The following is a 17,676-nucleotide window of genomic DNA, read 5'->3' as shown; positions in this document are numbered from 1 at the left end:
ACAGATGTGGATCCTGCAGTGAACTGTATCCTTAGATAGTGAAATCATGTCAGCATCCTATCCCCTGTAATCAAGGGCCATCTACTCTGCACTGGCACCTGCAAGTTCTCTAGCATTGCTTTGAACTCGACACAATACACAATCACCACTAATATCCCACGTGTTGGGGAGTCACAAAGCATTCAGATCAATCCAAGGCAAAACAGGAAGAGGGCCAGATGGTGTAGACACAGTCTACCTATCTGTGAAACGGTGAACTGAAATAAGACACTGGTGAAACATGAATAGTTTCAGTCACCATAGCTTTCCTGGGAACCAGACAAAGCCTGCGTCTGAAATCTGGAGGAAGGAAAGGATGTGAATAAGCACCATGAGCAGCACAGGAATGTTAGACCCATATGACAACCAGCATCTGCTAGGTAAATGTAACTCTGCACCCCTTTCTTTGTCAGTCAAACTCACCTGGCTGACAGAAAATCTGGCCAAGTAATAGAGTTCTTTTTCATAGGAATCTGCAAACAAACAACAAGGTAAATAAACCTGGACCTGCATGAGAGAATCCTAATCACCTACTAGCACTCACTAAGAGACAGGGATTATTTTTGTTTGTGTTTGACTTTTCTTCTTTGCATAATTCCATTTCATAACCTAAATCTTCTTTATGAAATCTAGTCAGACTTCACCGAATCACAGCTAACATCAAATGTTAGGAATAAGTGAATAGGTACACATTTCTGTCGTAGTAACTCCATTTAGTGGTTTCCTAAACCTACTTGAGATCAGCCCCAACCAACATGGTTCTGAATTCCAGATTCTTTTTCTTAGATGTACATGGTTCTGAATTCAAGATTCTTTTTCTTAAATGTTCATGTGTGTACACACAAAGACACTTGCACATTCATAAATACCAAGACAGGGCATCAGTAGGGTTATCTTGAGAGTTATTAGGCAGTTTTTAAATGTGGTCTCCAGGATTTCAGACTAGTCCTCTTTGTCCTTTATCCTTAACGTTTGACTCCACCCTGGGAGAGTATGAGGAGCTATCTCATGGGCACCTCTGTCCTACTCTCACCCACATGGCTCTCTCAACCTCCCCCACGTGTTGGTCTCTTCCTCATTCATTCATCATTGGATCAGCCCCCAGTGGCCATCCTCTAGAACTGTCCTGCCCCAGACAGAAGCCACCAGAAAACTGTAGCTATGCAATTTTAAATTAAAATTAAAATTCAGTTGCTCAGATGTACCTGTCACATGCAATGGCTTGATAGTCACATATGCCTAAAACTGTATTAGACAGAAAAAAATACAGAACATTTCCTTCCCTGCAGAGAGTTCTACCAGACAGCATTGGTTTAAAAAGAGTTAATGATCCTTGATTCATTCCCTTAAGAAGTTATTAAGGTAAACCTGTAATGGAAAATTCCCTATAAATAGCACAACTGATAGAGACATTGTCTTGCAGGAACAGTAAACCATGTAATTAGGGCATGTGCCTTCGATCATCAACTATATAAAATTTATCTCAGTTGACCACAAATAAATTTAAGTCTGCCAAAATGAATCAGACACTTGAATACTGGTGAGAAATTCAGCACTAAGGTTCATTTTCCTAAATTATAAGGATCATACATAGAATGGATTATACACTTGAAGTAAAAAATGACGGCATTTTAAAATTCAAAAAATGTTTTAACATGGAAAATGAAAATACAAACATGTAAGATATCCAGACACCAACTCTGTAGCATGGGCAGGAATGCCAGGCAGCTCCTACTTACCAGTGCTCTGTCCATCATCCCAGAAAAGCCATCCTTCAGCAGTTCCTGCATCATCTAAGGCCACTTTGAAGCCCATGAATTTCTGACGGCTGCGGGAAGGTGGGAGAGAGGCATTAGGAACATCAAGCCACAGTCACAAGCCAAGAATGTGTGTAAAAGCAGAGCAGCAAAATGAAGTGTAGGAAGGAAACGAAAATAAGATGTGCCACACACATGCATCAGCTTGCCCTGGTGAATGTAACATTATGTATTGCAAATATGTACCACTAAAACAATAATTTTTTTAAATGTAAGTACTAATATTCAACTGTCTAACTTGCTCTAGTTCAGTCTCCAGGTACCTGGAAGGCTTCATGTCATGAACAAATGAACTTCTGAATGAGCAAGAGAGATTTTGCTATACGGTTCTTAAAGAAACCCAGAGTAAAATAACTGAGTTCCTTCTTTCTTTCTGGTAAGAAAATCTAGATGCTATAGTCCTATCATAGCCCATTTCCTAAAACACTAAGGTAAATCCTGTGTAGAAATATCTTCAGTCTTCAGTTTTGTTCTGAATTCTTGGAATCAGACGAGCAAGAGTTTATGTATTTTATTAAAGCTATTAAACATACATTCAGTTTAGTCTCTGTTCATCTTCTTATTAACTTTGTGACCCTGAGCTAGTCACTTATCTTCTTAAAGCTGCTTGCTCATCTGTAAAAAGGGATTAACAATATATATCTCAAAAGATTTCTTCTTTTACTAGGAAAAAACAGAGTATCTTCAAATAAACCTCATTTTGTTACATTCTAGACACAGAGAAAGTATTCATCTGATGTTGTTGCCATTTATTATATAGACCTGGGTCAAGTATTTTAAAATACTTTACAGAAGGAATCTCAGCCTCAGTATCAACTGTTATATAGGGCTTATATAACTATTTAGCAATTGATTTCTTAGGAAAGAGTCAAGTCAGATACATCTTCAAAAACTAGCATGAATTATAATTGTTCCTATTTTGGCTTCTATTTCAAATGCCATCTATTAGGCCTATATCCTATCCACTTAGATATAAAATAGTTGTTAATAGCTGCTCAAAGAGTGCAGAGTTTGAAAAAACATTACAACAAAGCAAGTAAACATAAAAAGAGTGTTTAGGGAAATGCTTGAAGTGACGCTTGAAGCTTTGCTGGCACACATTACAAATTGCTCAGTGGACCAGTATGCAAAGCAGAGCTCTGACCAGTCACTCACCTGATGTGAGTGTTCAGTGCAGGCTGCTGCCATGGCAGGATGTAGCCCCCACGCACATGAAGATTAATGTGGTCCAGAGGGGCTGGCAAGTCCTTCCACTGGCCCCTTGCATTAATGTCTACCCCCTGTGGGCCAAAGGAAGAGATAATGAGAGGCAAACACACAACTCCTTCATCAGTGCATCTGGCAGACCTCTCATCTACTTCTCTGAATTTGCTATCTGTTCTTCACCATTCAGCTCACACTTGTTAGGACACTTTCTGCATTCACCCTGATGCTGTGTGACATCTGGCTTTGCTTCTGTAATGTATTGTGAGAGTCCTTTGCCTTTTGGGGAGTTCTATAGCATAAATTTTACAAGGTGTTAGGATGACACAGCCCGCCCTCACTGCACAGCCTGTTTCTGTCACAGGGCACTGCTGGAGGAGATTGGACAATCTCTTCATGCAGTTTTTGTTGGCACCTGATGAGAGTTCCACAATGGCATTCCTAGATTTTCTCTTTTACTGAGGCAATGAAGAGCTAATATTTGCTCCTCATTGCACAGTGAAATCCACAAGGAAATGTTCGTATTGGCATCTCCACTCGCTGCCATACCTTTAATTCACACTTCACAAAAAGTATCAAAATATGTTCACTTACTTTACTCATCTTTAAGTTATTTATATGTCTTTATGTTTGACAATGTTTATCTTGCTTGATCTTTGACAATCTTTATTTCGTGTAGTATATGAGAGGTTCTCGGTCACCTGAGGCATAAACCTCAAATCCTAAGGGAGAATTCTTACACACATTATCAACTACAGCTGAACTTATCATTGCTGGAACTATTGATGCTTGGAGATGAATAATTTCATTGTGTGCTTGTCCTGTGCTTTTGATGTTTGGTAACATCTTCAGTGTCTACCTAATAAATGCCATTAGCAACCCCTCCTCTACTGCATCATAACTACCCAAAATGCCTTCACACATTGCCAAATGTGGGAAAACATTTGAAAGCTTATTTTAGTGGTAGGGAGCAGTCTAAGTGACAGGGAACCAGAGAGTAATAGGGGCAACTAGGAGAGTATTTGAGGATAAGTGGGAAAGACAGGCTTTAATAGGTAAAGGAATACAACTAGAGATCAAGTTCAAGAGGGAGAAGGTTTGGAACCACTTAGGTAAACAGCAGGTTGCACCCGCCAATATAAAACTGAGGGTGTTGGTGAGACCCAAAAATACACAGTATTCCCTGGGGAAGTGAAAGGGGAGGAATAGTCTTAAAAAAGACAGCAAAAGATATTGTTACTAGTGTATCAGGAATCAAAACCCATATTACTTATACCGCTCTGCTTAGATAGAACTTATTCTGTCTCAGTTTGTCTACATGCACTAGATCTGAGGGCACAGACAGCTATCCCAAAAATATCAGGATATAGCACAGTACTCATCTTTAATTTCCTATTAACTTAATTTGGAGCCCTGTATAACTTATACTGTTTTATCATGACTGATCTTAGTTAAATCTGGTTTGTTTGATTGCTGTTTGTTATCGACAGATTTTATTAAAAACAGTTATAACTGATAGTACCAAGTCTGAGAGTATAGACAACTATACTGAAAATGACAAGATTCACTACGATACCCATTCTGGTTTGATTAGTACTGTTTTTGCAGTTTTACACTATCTACAAAGTCGTGTTTCTATCAATACTGATATGTACTGATATATTCAATTATACTATACCTGATGTAATAGCCAATTCTATTGAGAATAACAAGAGAAAACACAGTAACCATGGTAGAATTCCTTGTACAGTGCTTTTATATGTCTTTTTTATTTTATGTATCTACAGGAATATGTTTTGTTCTATCCTACTTTGTTTTGTTTCCCCTCTAATATAGAAAGGATAGAAATACATGTTAAGACTCATGCATGCGTAGAACCTATTAGAAGTTTACGAGAACTGATCTTATGACACATGATGAAATGAACAAATATTTTGAAGGAAAAAAGATACTATAGTACCCAGTGCTGATACCGAAGTGTCATGATGTGAAATCCAGCAATACTATTATTCTTTGTCCAGAGTGATTTTAGTCTTCTTTGGTTTGTTTAATCTCAACATAAATGAAGATATGGATTACTACATGTACGTTTAAGTGTATACGATTGATAACCCTATTACTAAGTGTTTCTTGGATAGTTGAATAGAACTATATGCAATCTCACTGTTTGAATTCCCACTTACATGCTCCACTTTTGTATCTTGAACAATTATTTGTAAGAGGACAATATGTAAACATCAACTAGTAATTTATTACTGTTTATTTTTGTCTTTGAAAGTATGTGTTATATCTGCCCAGGTACTGTCTTGTTTAGTCTTTCTTTAAATTAAAAAAAAAAAAGAAAAATAGAGGTAAGGAGCAGTTATTATTGATAACAATTAAATGAATGTGTGGAAGTGTTCCAATAAAATTTTATTTACAAAAATAGGTGACACCCTGACTTGTCTATTAGTCATTATTTACCAATCTCTACTCCAGCATAAATCTCTACTCCAGCATAAATACCAGGGCCCAACAACTTTTAAGGAATAATACAGGAAGTATTTATTAATTAATTCCAACCATTTAGTCTTCATTTTAATTAAATCACAAAAGCCCAGAGGATATAGTTCAGTGGCATGGAAACTGCATGCCAAGGTGAGATCCTGAGTTCAATTCCTGGTACCAAAAGTAATTAAACAACAAAACTTTTTATTTTCTCGAAGTGGCTTCCCCATTGCTTATGTCATTCTACATGATTTCTTTTACCTGTCCTTTAACTAAAGCTCTCTTCATTTAAGAACCTGTATGAAATTGGCAATTCCAGGAAGCTTTCTTTTATTAGCTTAATATTTCACTTTATTTCATGTCATATATATAATTATTTATACATCTAATTAGCATTTGTGGTAAGCAAATATTAGCCCTCATTGCATGGTGAAGTCCATAAGGAAATGTTTCTATTGCCAGTGCTTGAACCTCCGTAAAATAGTTTGCACCTGGACAAACTGAAGGTAGAATGAGTCTAGCGAGATGCCAAGGTGTTAAAATAAATAAAGCCCTCACTGTCAAAGTCTTGCAAATTCAGGTCAGCCTTGTGATGCAGCACCTCCTTAAACTATGTGTGCTAGATTATTCACTAGCTAAATCTTAAGAGAATTCCTACACAAAACAGCTTCAAACTCAAAAGGAGTGACTATTAGTGAACAAAAGAATCAAGATGCAGAATCACCATAGCTAAGGTCACATAAAAGACACTGGCTGCTGTCTTCCCCTTGAAAGTGAGGTACATAGAAAATCCTAACATAGAATCATCTTAAAGACACATGTACACTGGATGTGGTGGTGCATGCCATCCCAGCACTTGGAAGGCTGAAGCATGAGAATCGCTATGAGTTCAATATCAACTGGTCTACCTAAGAGAATTCAAGGCCAGTCTATACCACATAGTGACATCCTGTCTTAAAAAAAAAAAAAAAAAAAAACACAGATCCAGCTCAGCGATAAAGAAAGTCAGGCTGGAGAGATTCAGGGATCCACAAAATAGAGAAGAGTAGAAACTCCCCTTCTGTATCCTCACCCAGTTTTCATCAAATTATACTGCAGTATCCTTGGATAAAGGGTGCAGACAGGCTTGGAGTCTTCTCTTGGTTGCTATTAAGCCTCTGTGGGTTTGTCACATGTAAATGCATGTGTGATGCTTAGACTTGCAAAATGTCAGACCCATATCTCTGAGTGCATTTGCACATTGCCATCATCACTGTATGTAACAACCTTCTCTTGAGCATCTACAGAAGTAGATATTTAATTAAAAGGCCTTTGTACTTAGGAACTCACAGGAGAGATTTATAGCAAAAATTATAATTTATAGCACAATTTCAAAAGTTCACAAGTGTCTGTTTTATACACTATTGTGAACAGTAATAGTGTAAGGAATTATATAAACTCACAATTCAATCCACACAAATCCAGGCCTTGAGTCAGAGACTTTACACTTACCTTACAACACTTCTGTGAAGGGATGAGCTGACTTAACTTGCAGATGAGAAACTGAGACTACAAAGTTTAAATGGATATTCAAGACCTCACAACAGGTGGCTTCGAGGGCCAGCATTTGGCCTGAGGACTGAAAAAGGGTTTGTTCTTTACCACTTTCCCAGATTGTGTAAAATATTTAGAAAACTTACCGTGTAGTAATCATACCAGCGGGCTCCAGGGAAATACGCATTGACATTTCTGGCATTCTGAAATTAATCACAAGTAAAGTAAGAGGCAGTATACATTGTATTTTAGGACACTGTAACAGGCTCATATTAAAAGGAGATAAAACAATGCTGGAGACCTAGTACCCACTTGCCTCAGCTCTTGGGAGATTAGCAAAGCCTGGAAAGGTTTCCTTTTCTTCCACTTTTTCACACGGAAATTTCCTTACCCAAAACAACCCAGGATATCAGGGGTAAAAAAAATCACTATCTTCTTATGAACTAAACCCCTTTTACCTCTAAAGGGACAAACCTGGGACTGGGTTTGGAGAAGAAGATCATGTATATAGAGTAATACTTGAGGGAGTGCCATGAACTAGTATTATAATCATACACCTTGTCACCCAGGAAGCAAAGAAATGGCCTTTGGTCTGGAGCACTTTATGCAAGGGAGGCAGGGCTTGCCAGCAGCAACAGGATAGCATATGCTATCCTGGAAGTTTCTGTGTCAAGAGTAACATGATTGTAATAAATTATGTACACTATAACTGTATTCCTTATTTTAGTAAATGCATTAATGATATATTCTCAAACGTATGATAAAGTTGTTTTGCTCTTGATGGTTCTTTGAACTATGACTATTAGGCTAACACTCTTAATATGAAGATGGAGCCAGAACACCTTACTAATGGACTCTGCTCAGAAGTAAAGACAAAGGTGGAATAAGAAAGTGTCATGATATAATGCCATGTACCAGGCTTTGTTTCTCTTCTCATGCTATTTACCCAGCCTCACAACTGTGATGCTCTACCCAGAAAAGGCCTTGTGATAGTTTAGATCTAGAATGTCCCCAAGAAGGTTCATTTGTTTACATGTGGGCTTTGGGAAGGTGACTGGATCATGAGTGCGCTATGCTCACCAATGGATTAATCCATTGATCAATCTTTGGCTAAATGTATTTGCTTTAAAAAGTGAGTCACTGGGGTTTTGACCTAGAAGGGTATATTTCGTTCCCTGATCATTTCCATCATTCCCCACTTCCTGGCCTGGATGACTGGAGCAGCTTTATTGCATCAGGCCCTTCATGATATTTATGCCTTGGAGCCAGCCATTCCATGATCATGCATGGATTGAGACCTCTGAAATTATGAGCCAAATAAATCTTTCTGTCTTTAAATTGTGGGCATGGTATTGTTTCTCTGCAAAGAGGAAAGTAACTAAGCCAGGCATCCACACTCACAGGCTCCAGGACAGGGCTGACCAGCAAGGCAGGACCCAGCAGGAACTGACTGTCTACATCCCAGGTCACCCGGTCAGACACAAACCTAGAAAGGAAAAATAGGTGATAAAATGAGAATCAGAGCAGCCCAAGGCTCTCAAGAAATTCTCATGTTCAGATCCGGTCACAAATCAGGCTGCATCCTCTACCATACTCTTTCCTATGTTTCATAAAGAACATCCAGCCCCTGTCCCAAAAGGCCAAGTTCCTCTAATGTCAAAACTGATTCAGTTACAGTCTCTGCTACAAAACACCTCCACAGAGCAAGACACTCATTCCACAAATCCCGTCCTAGAATGCATTTTCTAGTAATTTGTAATTACTTGCATCTACATTATTGAAACTGTTACAAGAGATAGGGAAAATTCTGCATAGTCAAATGTGAATTATGCTGTCTGTGCTGTATCTTCAAAGGATTTTTTATTCAGTAAATAGTTTTTCATCAGTGATTTAAAGTGTGCATAACACTGCACTAAAAAGAGCAATAAACTATGGTTCCTGTCTAGAAAGAACTTCTGACAAAACAAAACCATGTCTTCAATTTGAAGAACTTGTCTGCATCAACTATCACCTTACAGAAAAAAAATAACATCCATTAATGCGCAGGGTCCCAGCTGGACACTCACTCGTGCAGGAGAGGCCTCACGACAGTGACGCCCTCTGTGTGGGCCTTGTGCATCAAGGTATAGAGGTAGGGCAACAGGGTGTATCTGGTCTCCAACACACTTTTTGAAATAGTCACAAAGGCAGCATCCCAGGACACAGGGTCTTGTCTCTAAAGGAAGAAGAGAAGTGTTCAGAGTCTATCTAGTGAGTCATGGAGACTTCTGGATGTCACTGGAGAATGACTCTAAATGATTCGCACACAGCTAAACTAGATTGTCTTGGACGAGATTCCCAGAATATTTACAGTAGATGGAAATGAATAACTAAAATTTTACAGAAAAAAATTTATATTATCTACTTATATCATATTCTGCATAGGACTTGTTTGGAACAATTCTTCTTAAACAAAGAGAATCATCTAAATAATACAGAGGAATAAGATTGATTGAAATGAGAGTTGAATGATTTTGAAGATGTCTTCAGACAGTACAGAAAGTCTTAAATGTTGCTCAAAAATAGAAGTTGCATTTCAAGTAATATTGAATATGTGAGGTAGCATTGCGGTCCTACCCTGGTGCCAATGGTGTTGTGGTTCCTGGAGAAAGGGTAAAAGGCCCCCAGCTGCATCCAGCGAGCACACATCTCGTATTCAGCATCTTGTAAGAACCCACATATATCTGCCCCAGTCTAAAACAAGAGGAAATAAAACCAGGTCGGTGGTGATTTCTGAATGCTGGCACCTCCTTGGAAGCAATCAGGAGGGATCTGAAGGCCACTTACATAGGAAATGCCAAAGAGGCTGAACTCCATCATGCCTGCAATGGGAACCACATGTGTGTCAGGGCAGCATCAGGACCTGCCTGCTCCTCCTGCTCCTCCTCCCTCACCCCTCCCTGCCACCACAGCCCTGCCAACAGGCCCACTTACCAATGATCGATTTCTTTAGCTGGTCCCATGCGGCCCTGTTGTCTCCCAGCCCATGTCCTGCCCAGCGGCCAGAAGAGGGGAATGTGGAGCGGGTGATGACAATTCCTCGCTGTCCTGTCACCTCCTGCACGGCTCTGGTTGGAGAAGAATAAGGAAGTGAAATGACGCCAGAGCAGAGAAATAAAAGCTAAAGTACCTCATCCTCCAATCTGCTGGCTGTATGGCTGGGGGAAATATAGATACTAATATAGATAATAGGGGCCGTGACGTCTTTCATAGTGTTTTACAAAGAAATTCATCATGTATAAAACCCTGAATAGTATCAAAAGAGTAAGTTAGCAACTTGCTATTTATCAGTTTCCTATATTTGCTGCCGAATATTATAAATTACTTAAGATTATCTGTAAAATAATTTACACTCTTCAAACTCATGAAGTAGAAGTTTTCTAATTCAACATTAGGTTCAATCACATCCAACAGGAATGGAGGAAAGAAATCCAACAAAGATAATTCATTTTGGAATAAAAGAAAAATGTAAATCAGGACTATCTGTTTCTAACTGAGAGGATTATGCCTCAAGCAAGCATGTCCTCCCAATTATAATCATAACATCTGGCTCCATGCTCAATGAGTATGTCTTTCTAACAAGTCAGAATTTTAAATTAATTTTTCTTAATGTTTAGAATGATAATAAAAACAAAATAAGGACCCTATACCCTTCACCGCATGTCCACCCAGGTGCAACTGGGAAGGGACAGACCAACTCACTCATAGGTGGGCCTGGTTTGAGACCATCCATACAGGCTGTGCACATCATAGTGACGCACTCTGGAGCCATCTGGAAGGATCTGCTCACCCTCCATGCACAGGGTCTGGCTACTTAGGCCCCTGCCTCTGGCCTTCAGATCTGAGGGAAAAACAGTTAAGAGTGTGAAAAAAGGCCCCATTGCTTTTAACTCCTGAATGCTCTTTAATGATCTGAACTGTGGATCTTAAAACTAATTCCCATGGATCCTTCTCCCACTTCCCAGAGGCAGAATAGTGTTTGGCTTTGAGCAGCAGTGATGGCTACATAATGATTTTCAACATCAACTCTAACACAGAAAGTAGAATTAGAGGTGAGGGTAGAACACAGGGCTGTCAAACCCTTGCTGTAAATATAGGCTCCAATGTAGGCTATTCACTTTTAAAATAATCTAACAGAATCTTCTAATTCCATAAACATGATAGTATTATCTGTCTTTTTACAGTTCAGAAAATTGAAATTTGAAAAGTATTGTGAAACCTGTGGTAGGTCACACAACTCAGAAAAAAATAATTTGTAGATTCAAGACAAACAAGCTCAACATGAAAGTTCATGGGCTACAATCTACAAAGAACCTTTACTTTTATAGTCTTTAGTGGCATAAGAATTTCATATAGGTAAATTAATATAAGCCACAAAACTATGAAATATAGCTACAGAAATTATTTAAAGACATTTCTATTTAACTCTTTTTATCCAAATCACAGAAATTCACCACAAGGAATGCAGTAAATTGTGCTCCCTGAGCAGGGTACAGTGCTGAGAGTGGTTTTGCTTCTAGGAACATATAAGCTGGTTCATCTCCAAGGAGCTAAGCACTTCTGTGGGTCACACTATTTCTGTCCAAGAATCCTCAGCTGGAGGAGGCCCAGGGTCCTTACATGGCATGTAGGGAGGATGGTTCAGAGTATCATCCCTGCAGCCTGAAGGGACGGCTCCATTCACAAAGCTTGATGGTTCATTCATATCCTACAAATGTCAAACACAGGCATAGCTTACATTTAAAGATAATGGTGTTCTTCTGCCCATTCTGAGACAAGAAAGTAATAAATTATTTAATATTCAATAATTTCTATACATGCTTGCTCAAGGAAGTTCTTCTGGAGAGAACTGCTCAAAAGTTCTTTTAACCTGTATAGGATGACTGGCCAAATAGTTAAATCACTTGCCTTAAGGGCAAGCAAAGCTGTAGTGATTTTCTAATATGGCTGAGAATGTTTTACAGCAGGAATATCACATGAGATACAAGGTTTGAGGTGTCACTTGAGACACAAGGTTTCAGGTGCATTAAGGCTCTTTCATGCCAAAAGTGCATTCCAAAGACTTTACTGGATGGCAATTACTCTGTAAAGGATAGTGATCCACATGCCAAGACACACATCTATGCACACATCACACAAAGACACATACACACACACTTACAATCCACAAACCATCAAATTTCAAGCTCTTCTCTGGATTCTGTGTGTTGTTGTACAGCTCTTGAATTTCCCTCTTCCACCAAAAGACAGTTGAATTATGGAAGAAGTCTGGGAAGGCCACGTAAGCTCTGTATCGCTATAAAATCAAAACATAACTCATCTGTACCAAATGAGCATATTAGACTAAAAACAAACATTTACTTAGGACTTAATTCATTCAAAGACTTGGAACTAGCTTGTGGTAAATAGTGATAGGCTGAACAGAGCCTACATAGTTTTCTTGAGTGCAATAAAGAGGAATGAGCACAAACCACATGCCTTAGAGTTTGGAAGACATCCAGAGGCTAATTACCTCTACAGGTCAATACGAACAGCAGCAGCAACATCAACTCATAATCTGATGCTCTGGATGCTCAGCCCTTAATTTAGGTCCTGATTTTTCCTAAGCTCTTTTCAAAGACAAGGCAAGAGGCAGAAATATGATAAGGAGAAAGAGTAGACATGAGATGTACTGTAGCAGGTTACAACAAAACATCCATCAGGAATGAGATGAACAGACACAATTCCATGTCATGATATTAGACTAGAAAGCTTGTTTCTCTGTTTCCTATGGTTTTTAGAATCACATGAAAAGTGCTGCTATGTGTAATATGAAACAGGAGGACCTAAGGAGAAAGTTTCAACCTCCCTCTCTTCATGTTCCTTCAAATGAAAAAACTAATATGCTTATTGTACCAAAAATACAGATCCAAGCTATCACTCTGTATTTACGCCATAAACTTTTAGAGAACAAGAGCCTTATCTTATATTTTTCTGATCAATTTTCTTATTCCCTAGAGTGCTTAGCTAAGAACCTGATGTAATAATGAACAAAACTTATAATAAATACTCTGTTCAGCTTTAGGTTAACATCACCTAGCAGCATCAAAAATTCTCAGGTGTTTCTATACTCCACGTGGCTTGTCACAGGACATCATGGTAGTTGGTAGGTTTCTATATACAGACTCCTCTATGCTAATCACTCCATTGTAACGGTAGAAAAGCGCACTAATACTAGGGGTGGGGTAGGAAGAATAGCAGAAAGAGGATTTGACCTAAGGAATTCTTATATAAAACAGACAAAGTTAAGTAGGAATGTATGAGTCTAAATAGAAGGGTAAAGAGAAAGAAAATAAAAATGGATCTGTGTGCATTAATCTGTCTTACAGAGAGCTTGGTGCTATATCACTGGAAACATGAGGAAGTCTCTTGGTAGGAAATAAAAGTAGAAATCATAGAACTAGGAGAAAAGAACCTTTCACTGCAGAGAGCTCCAGCTGAGGCAAGGTCAGAAATAATGGGATGGGAGCTCTTAGGATAAATAGTTATTATGAGCTGAGTCTGAATTACAATTGTATCCCTAATAGGATACAAGTAGAAAGTTAGGCCAACTATGTTTTATTATTATCAATAATTATGCTTTCATAGTACCTCCACCTAATAAAAAATGTTCTGCCATTCTCCTAAGCATGGGGTCTGCCTTATCCTATCAGTAAAGCACTTAATCCTTGCCTTATTACTCCTGCCATCATTTACCTCATATGAATCAGGGATGCACACACGTGAGTGACTGAATGAGGTTTACTTATCCAAGCTCACTTCATGCTACCAAAATTAACTCCTGGACTGAATTAAAACTCTAAACTTCAAACTCAAAAGTCTGCTTTTCACAGTCTGGTTCTTGGTTGTTTTATAGTACCCCCAGTGATGTGAGACATGGACTTTGTCTTCACCAAACTCATAGTTGATACTACTAATATAAATAGTTATAACTATTCTAATTACTAAGAATCGCTTATGATCATCCTAATAAATTCTGTGAACCCATAAATGAAGTGTTTCTCATCAACGTCACAATTGTATCATCTGGAAGAATAGAATCTTTGCAGTGAATATCCTACAATGAGAAGCATTGACGTATCACTACCAACTAAATGTCACAGGGTGTTTCCAAGTCACTGTGATAACCAACACTATTCCACCAATTTCAAAATGACCTTGTGATTAGGGACAGTGTTAGCAGTCATAACTGAAGGACTGCAGATCTCATAACCTAGTAGCAACCCCGTGATTGATGCAGTGGCCCCTGTACAATGTAACAATATAAAAGTCAAGGAGTCCATATCCCTGCATGTTGCTGGTTGGAAGGTTCCTTGTGTCCATGTGGGCTGCCTGAAGCACCAAAACTCAAGTATTCCTCTGTGTGACACACTGGAGAGGATAGGTGCCTATGTCTCTCCCCTGAATTCTTATTAGATGATAGACAGAAAGACAGACAGATAATTTATAGGTACTTGTTCAAAAGATATAAAAAGAAAATATTGAATTGAGTCTGAAACACTCTTGAAAATTTGTGAAATGTACTCCAGCCAGCTTCTGGTTTCTCCTACTACACCTGCTATAAAAGATAAAGACACAAAGTATGCACACAGTTCAATAGCCAGGCAACCAAGTCCCCAGCATGAGCACCTTATTTTGCAAGTACAGTGCTCCTCCTGCCAGTTGAGATCCTATATATGCTACTCTGTAAGATTTATCCCAGGCCAAAGCCTTTGGTCCCTACATAATGCTAGCTCTGTCTAATGTCTGTTACTCTCTAGGACACACTGGTTTTCTTAAAAAATTAACTTCCCTAGCTAATGCATGCATATCTGGTTTAATACCTCCCACTCTTATTCCTAGTGACTTGAGTCAATTCGCTATATATTAATCCACTGGACAGAATCCTAATAATGGGAGCTCTCAGAAAACACCTTTACTTTGGATGTTGAGTGACTAATACGAGAATTTACACTGTTATGCTTTGTTCTCACTGATTTATGTCTATTAACTCTTGATCCTGAAATAGTTCCTAGATCCTGAAAGAGTTCCTAATTTATACCACCTTGCTATAACCACATAGGATATAGTTTCTTAGTTCCTATCGCCCTATTGAGAAGAACTGGATCAGCATGGTACAGGAATAAAACCAGACCTGAAGATCAATGGAACAGTTTAGAAGATACAACTACAATTACAAACACACTCAGCCATCATATCTTTGACAAAGGGGCCCATGTTCACTGGAAGAAAGACAGTCTCTTTAATAAGTGATGCTGGAAAAACTGGCTCTCCATATGCCAAAAACTAAAATTAGACCCAGGCCTATCATCATGTACTAAACTAAAATCAAAATGGGCCAAAGATATAAATATTGAAACAGAAACACTAAATCTGCTGGAAAACAAAGTACGTAGAACTCTTAAAGACCTAGGGGTAGGCAAAGAATTCATGAGCAAAAATCAAATTGCATAGGAAATACTTCCCAGAATCAATAATTGGTATCTCATCTTATTAAAAAGTTTTTGTACATCATAAGAAATCTCCAACAGAATAAAAAGAAAACCCAAAAATTGGGAAAAAGTCTTAGTTAATTGTCCTTCAGACAAAGGACTCCTGTCTAGAACATACAAAGAATATTTAAAAATCAGACCCCCAAAATTCAGAGACCAAATCCCAAAATGGGCATCTGAAATGAATACACAGTTCTCAGATGAATAAATACAAATGGCAAATAAATACACGAAAAAATGTTTCACATCATTGGTCATTAAAAAATTGAAAATTAAAATGACACTGAGATTCCATCTCATTGCACAAAGAATGGCCAGGATAAAGAAAACACCAACAACAAATGCTGGACAGGCTGTGGGGAAAAAGGAATTCTTCTGTAGGGGTGTAGACTGGTGCAACCACTGTGAAGGTCAGTCTGTAAGTTCCTTAAAAAGCTGGGATTGGAAGTCCCATTTGACCTAGCCATTCCACTTCTGGACATAATTCCAGAAGAATTGAAAACATCATACCACAGCGGTATATGTGAACCATGTTTATAGCGGCACAATTTATAATAGCTGGATCTTGGAAACAACCTAAATGCCCATCCACTAAGGAATGAATAAAAAAGGTGTGGTACTTTTATACAATGGAGTCCTACTCAGCTATAAAGAATGATCACATTGAGACTTTTATATGTAAATGGGTGCAACTTGAGACCATACTCATAAGTGAAATAAATCAAACTCACATGTGTAAATACTGTATTGTCTCCCTACTATAAGAAACAGTAAAAGTACATAAGATATAAAACCCTCAATAAACGCTGTGAAAGGGGTAAAATCTGCTCAAAGAGGAAAAATTATAACTCAGGGAAAAGGAGAAAAAAAAAGGAAAGGAAAAGAAAAAAATATCTAAATTTTTATAAACATACTAAGATGATTGTGCTACAAATTCTTTAAGTTTGTGGAACAAAACAGTTAACAATCTTAGGATTGGATCAGCTTTGCAGGTTTGTGTCTGGTGACCTGAGGAACTCTTTTGAAGATTACTATGTAAAATAACAACCTTAATTATGTTCCTACCACCTTGTTTTGAAGGCCTATATTGTCATTATTTTGGGCTCTTGGCTACAGTTATTTGTTTGTCTTGTTTGTTTTTCTAGTAATTTGTTTTGTTTGGTTTTTCTTCTAATACAGAAAGGATATATGTACATGTAGAGGCTTTATACATGCCTAGAACTTCTTCTAAATAGTTTACAAGAATTTATTGTATTATATGTGATGATATGAAAAACTACTTTGAAAAAAAAGAGACATTATGATATCCATTGCTGATTTCCGATCATCATGATGTGAAATCCAGTAATTCTTTTATTCTTTGTTTAGATTATATTATTTTATATTATTTAATTTCAACATACATGAAGCTACGGTCAGCTATTTTGAAGAGAACAAGTGACATATGGTGGTCATTGTTGATTTTCCTATTGTCTGGTTTTGAAGGCCTGTAATGCTTTCATTATTTTGTTTTGATCAGTTTTATATTATTTTGTTTTGCATGAATTTATTGTGTGCAAAGTTATAGGCAACTATTTAGAAGAAAACAAGAAACACTGTGGTAGCCACTGTACATCTTCTATTGTTTGCTTTGAAATCCTATGTCACTTATATTGTTTTCTTCTGATCTGCTTTATTCCGTTTTGCTGTTTTGTTTTACATTCTTCAAAATAAAAAAAGAAGGACTGGGGAAAAGTCTCCTTTTATATAATAGTGACTCTATGATACTTCCATTGGCTATAACAATTTGTCTAGAAATAATGATCCTTGTTGAAGAGATAAGACAAAGTAAGATATTTACTCTCCAGAAAGAAAAGAGTCCTGCTTACAGGTCTTATCAGAACAATAGATAATCCAGACATCAATATTCACAGATATTATCAGAATAGTGAATAACAAAGGTATATCACTTCATTGTGCTTATACCCTGAGAGAGAATGGGGCTAAAGCTTCCTAGACTAGTAAAAAACTATGTGTTGACTTATGTG

General features: G+C 37.9%; 1 protein-coding gene across 1 annotated transcript in view; it reads right to left on the bottom strand.

The window, feature by feature from the left end:
* The window catches only part of LOC100714419 (uncharacterized), a 247,343-nt gene that overhangs the window by 2,151 nt on the left and 227,516 nt on the right, over positions 1 to 17,676 (bottom strand). Inside the window, exons 173-184 of the mRNA XM_063250621.1 lie at positions 12,280 to 12,414; positions 11,739 to 11,826; positions 10,821 to 10,959; positions 10,053 to 10,186; positions 9,906 to 9,940; positions 9,696 to 9,812; positions 9,146 to 9,294; positions 8,481 to 8,565; positions 7,226 to 7,282; positions 3,012 to 3,136; positions 1,779 to 1,867; positions 463 to 512 (exon numbers count right to left, since the gene is read on the bottom strand). Of these exons, the coding sequence (XP_063106691.1) occupies positions 463 to 512; positions 1,779 to 1,867; positions 3,012 to 3,136; positions 7,226 to 7,282; positions 8,481 to 8,565; positions 9,146 to 9,294; positions 9,696 to 9,812; positions 9,906 to 9,940; positions 10,053 to 10,186; positions 10,821 to 10,959; positions 11,739 to 11,826; positions 12,280 to 12,414 (1,203 nt within the window). The remainder of the gene's footprint in view (positions 1 to 462; positions 513 to 1,778; positions 1,868 to 3,011; positions 3,137 to 7,225; positions 7,283 to 8,480; positions 8,566 to 9,145; positions 9,295 to 9,695; positions 9,813 to 9,905; positions 9,941 to 10,052; positions 10,187 to 10,820; positions 10,960 to 11,738; positions 11,827 to 12,279; positions 12,415 to 17,676) is intronic.

The sequence above is a fragment of the Cavia porcellus genome, unplaced genomic scaffold (genome assembly GCF_034190915.1).
Source record: "Cavia porcellus strain 051 isolate PalLab524CR breed Dunkin Hartley unplaced genomic scaffold, mCavPor4.1 scaffold_6, whole genome shotgun sequence".
In the NCBI taxonomy this organism is placed as follows: Eukaryota; Metazoa; Chordata; class Mammalia; order Rodentia; family Caviidae; genus Cavia; species Cavia porcellus.
The sequence above is the reverse complement of the archived record's forward strand: the minus strand, read 5'-3'. Positions and strand labels throughout refer to the sequence as shown.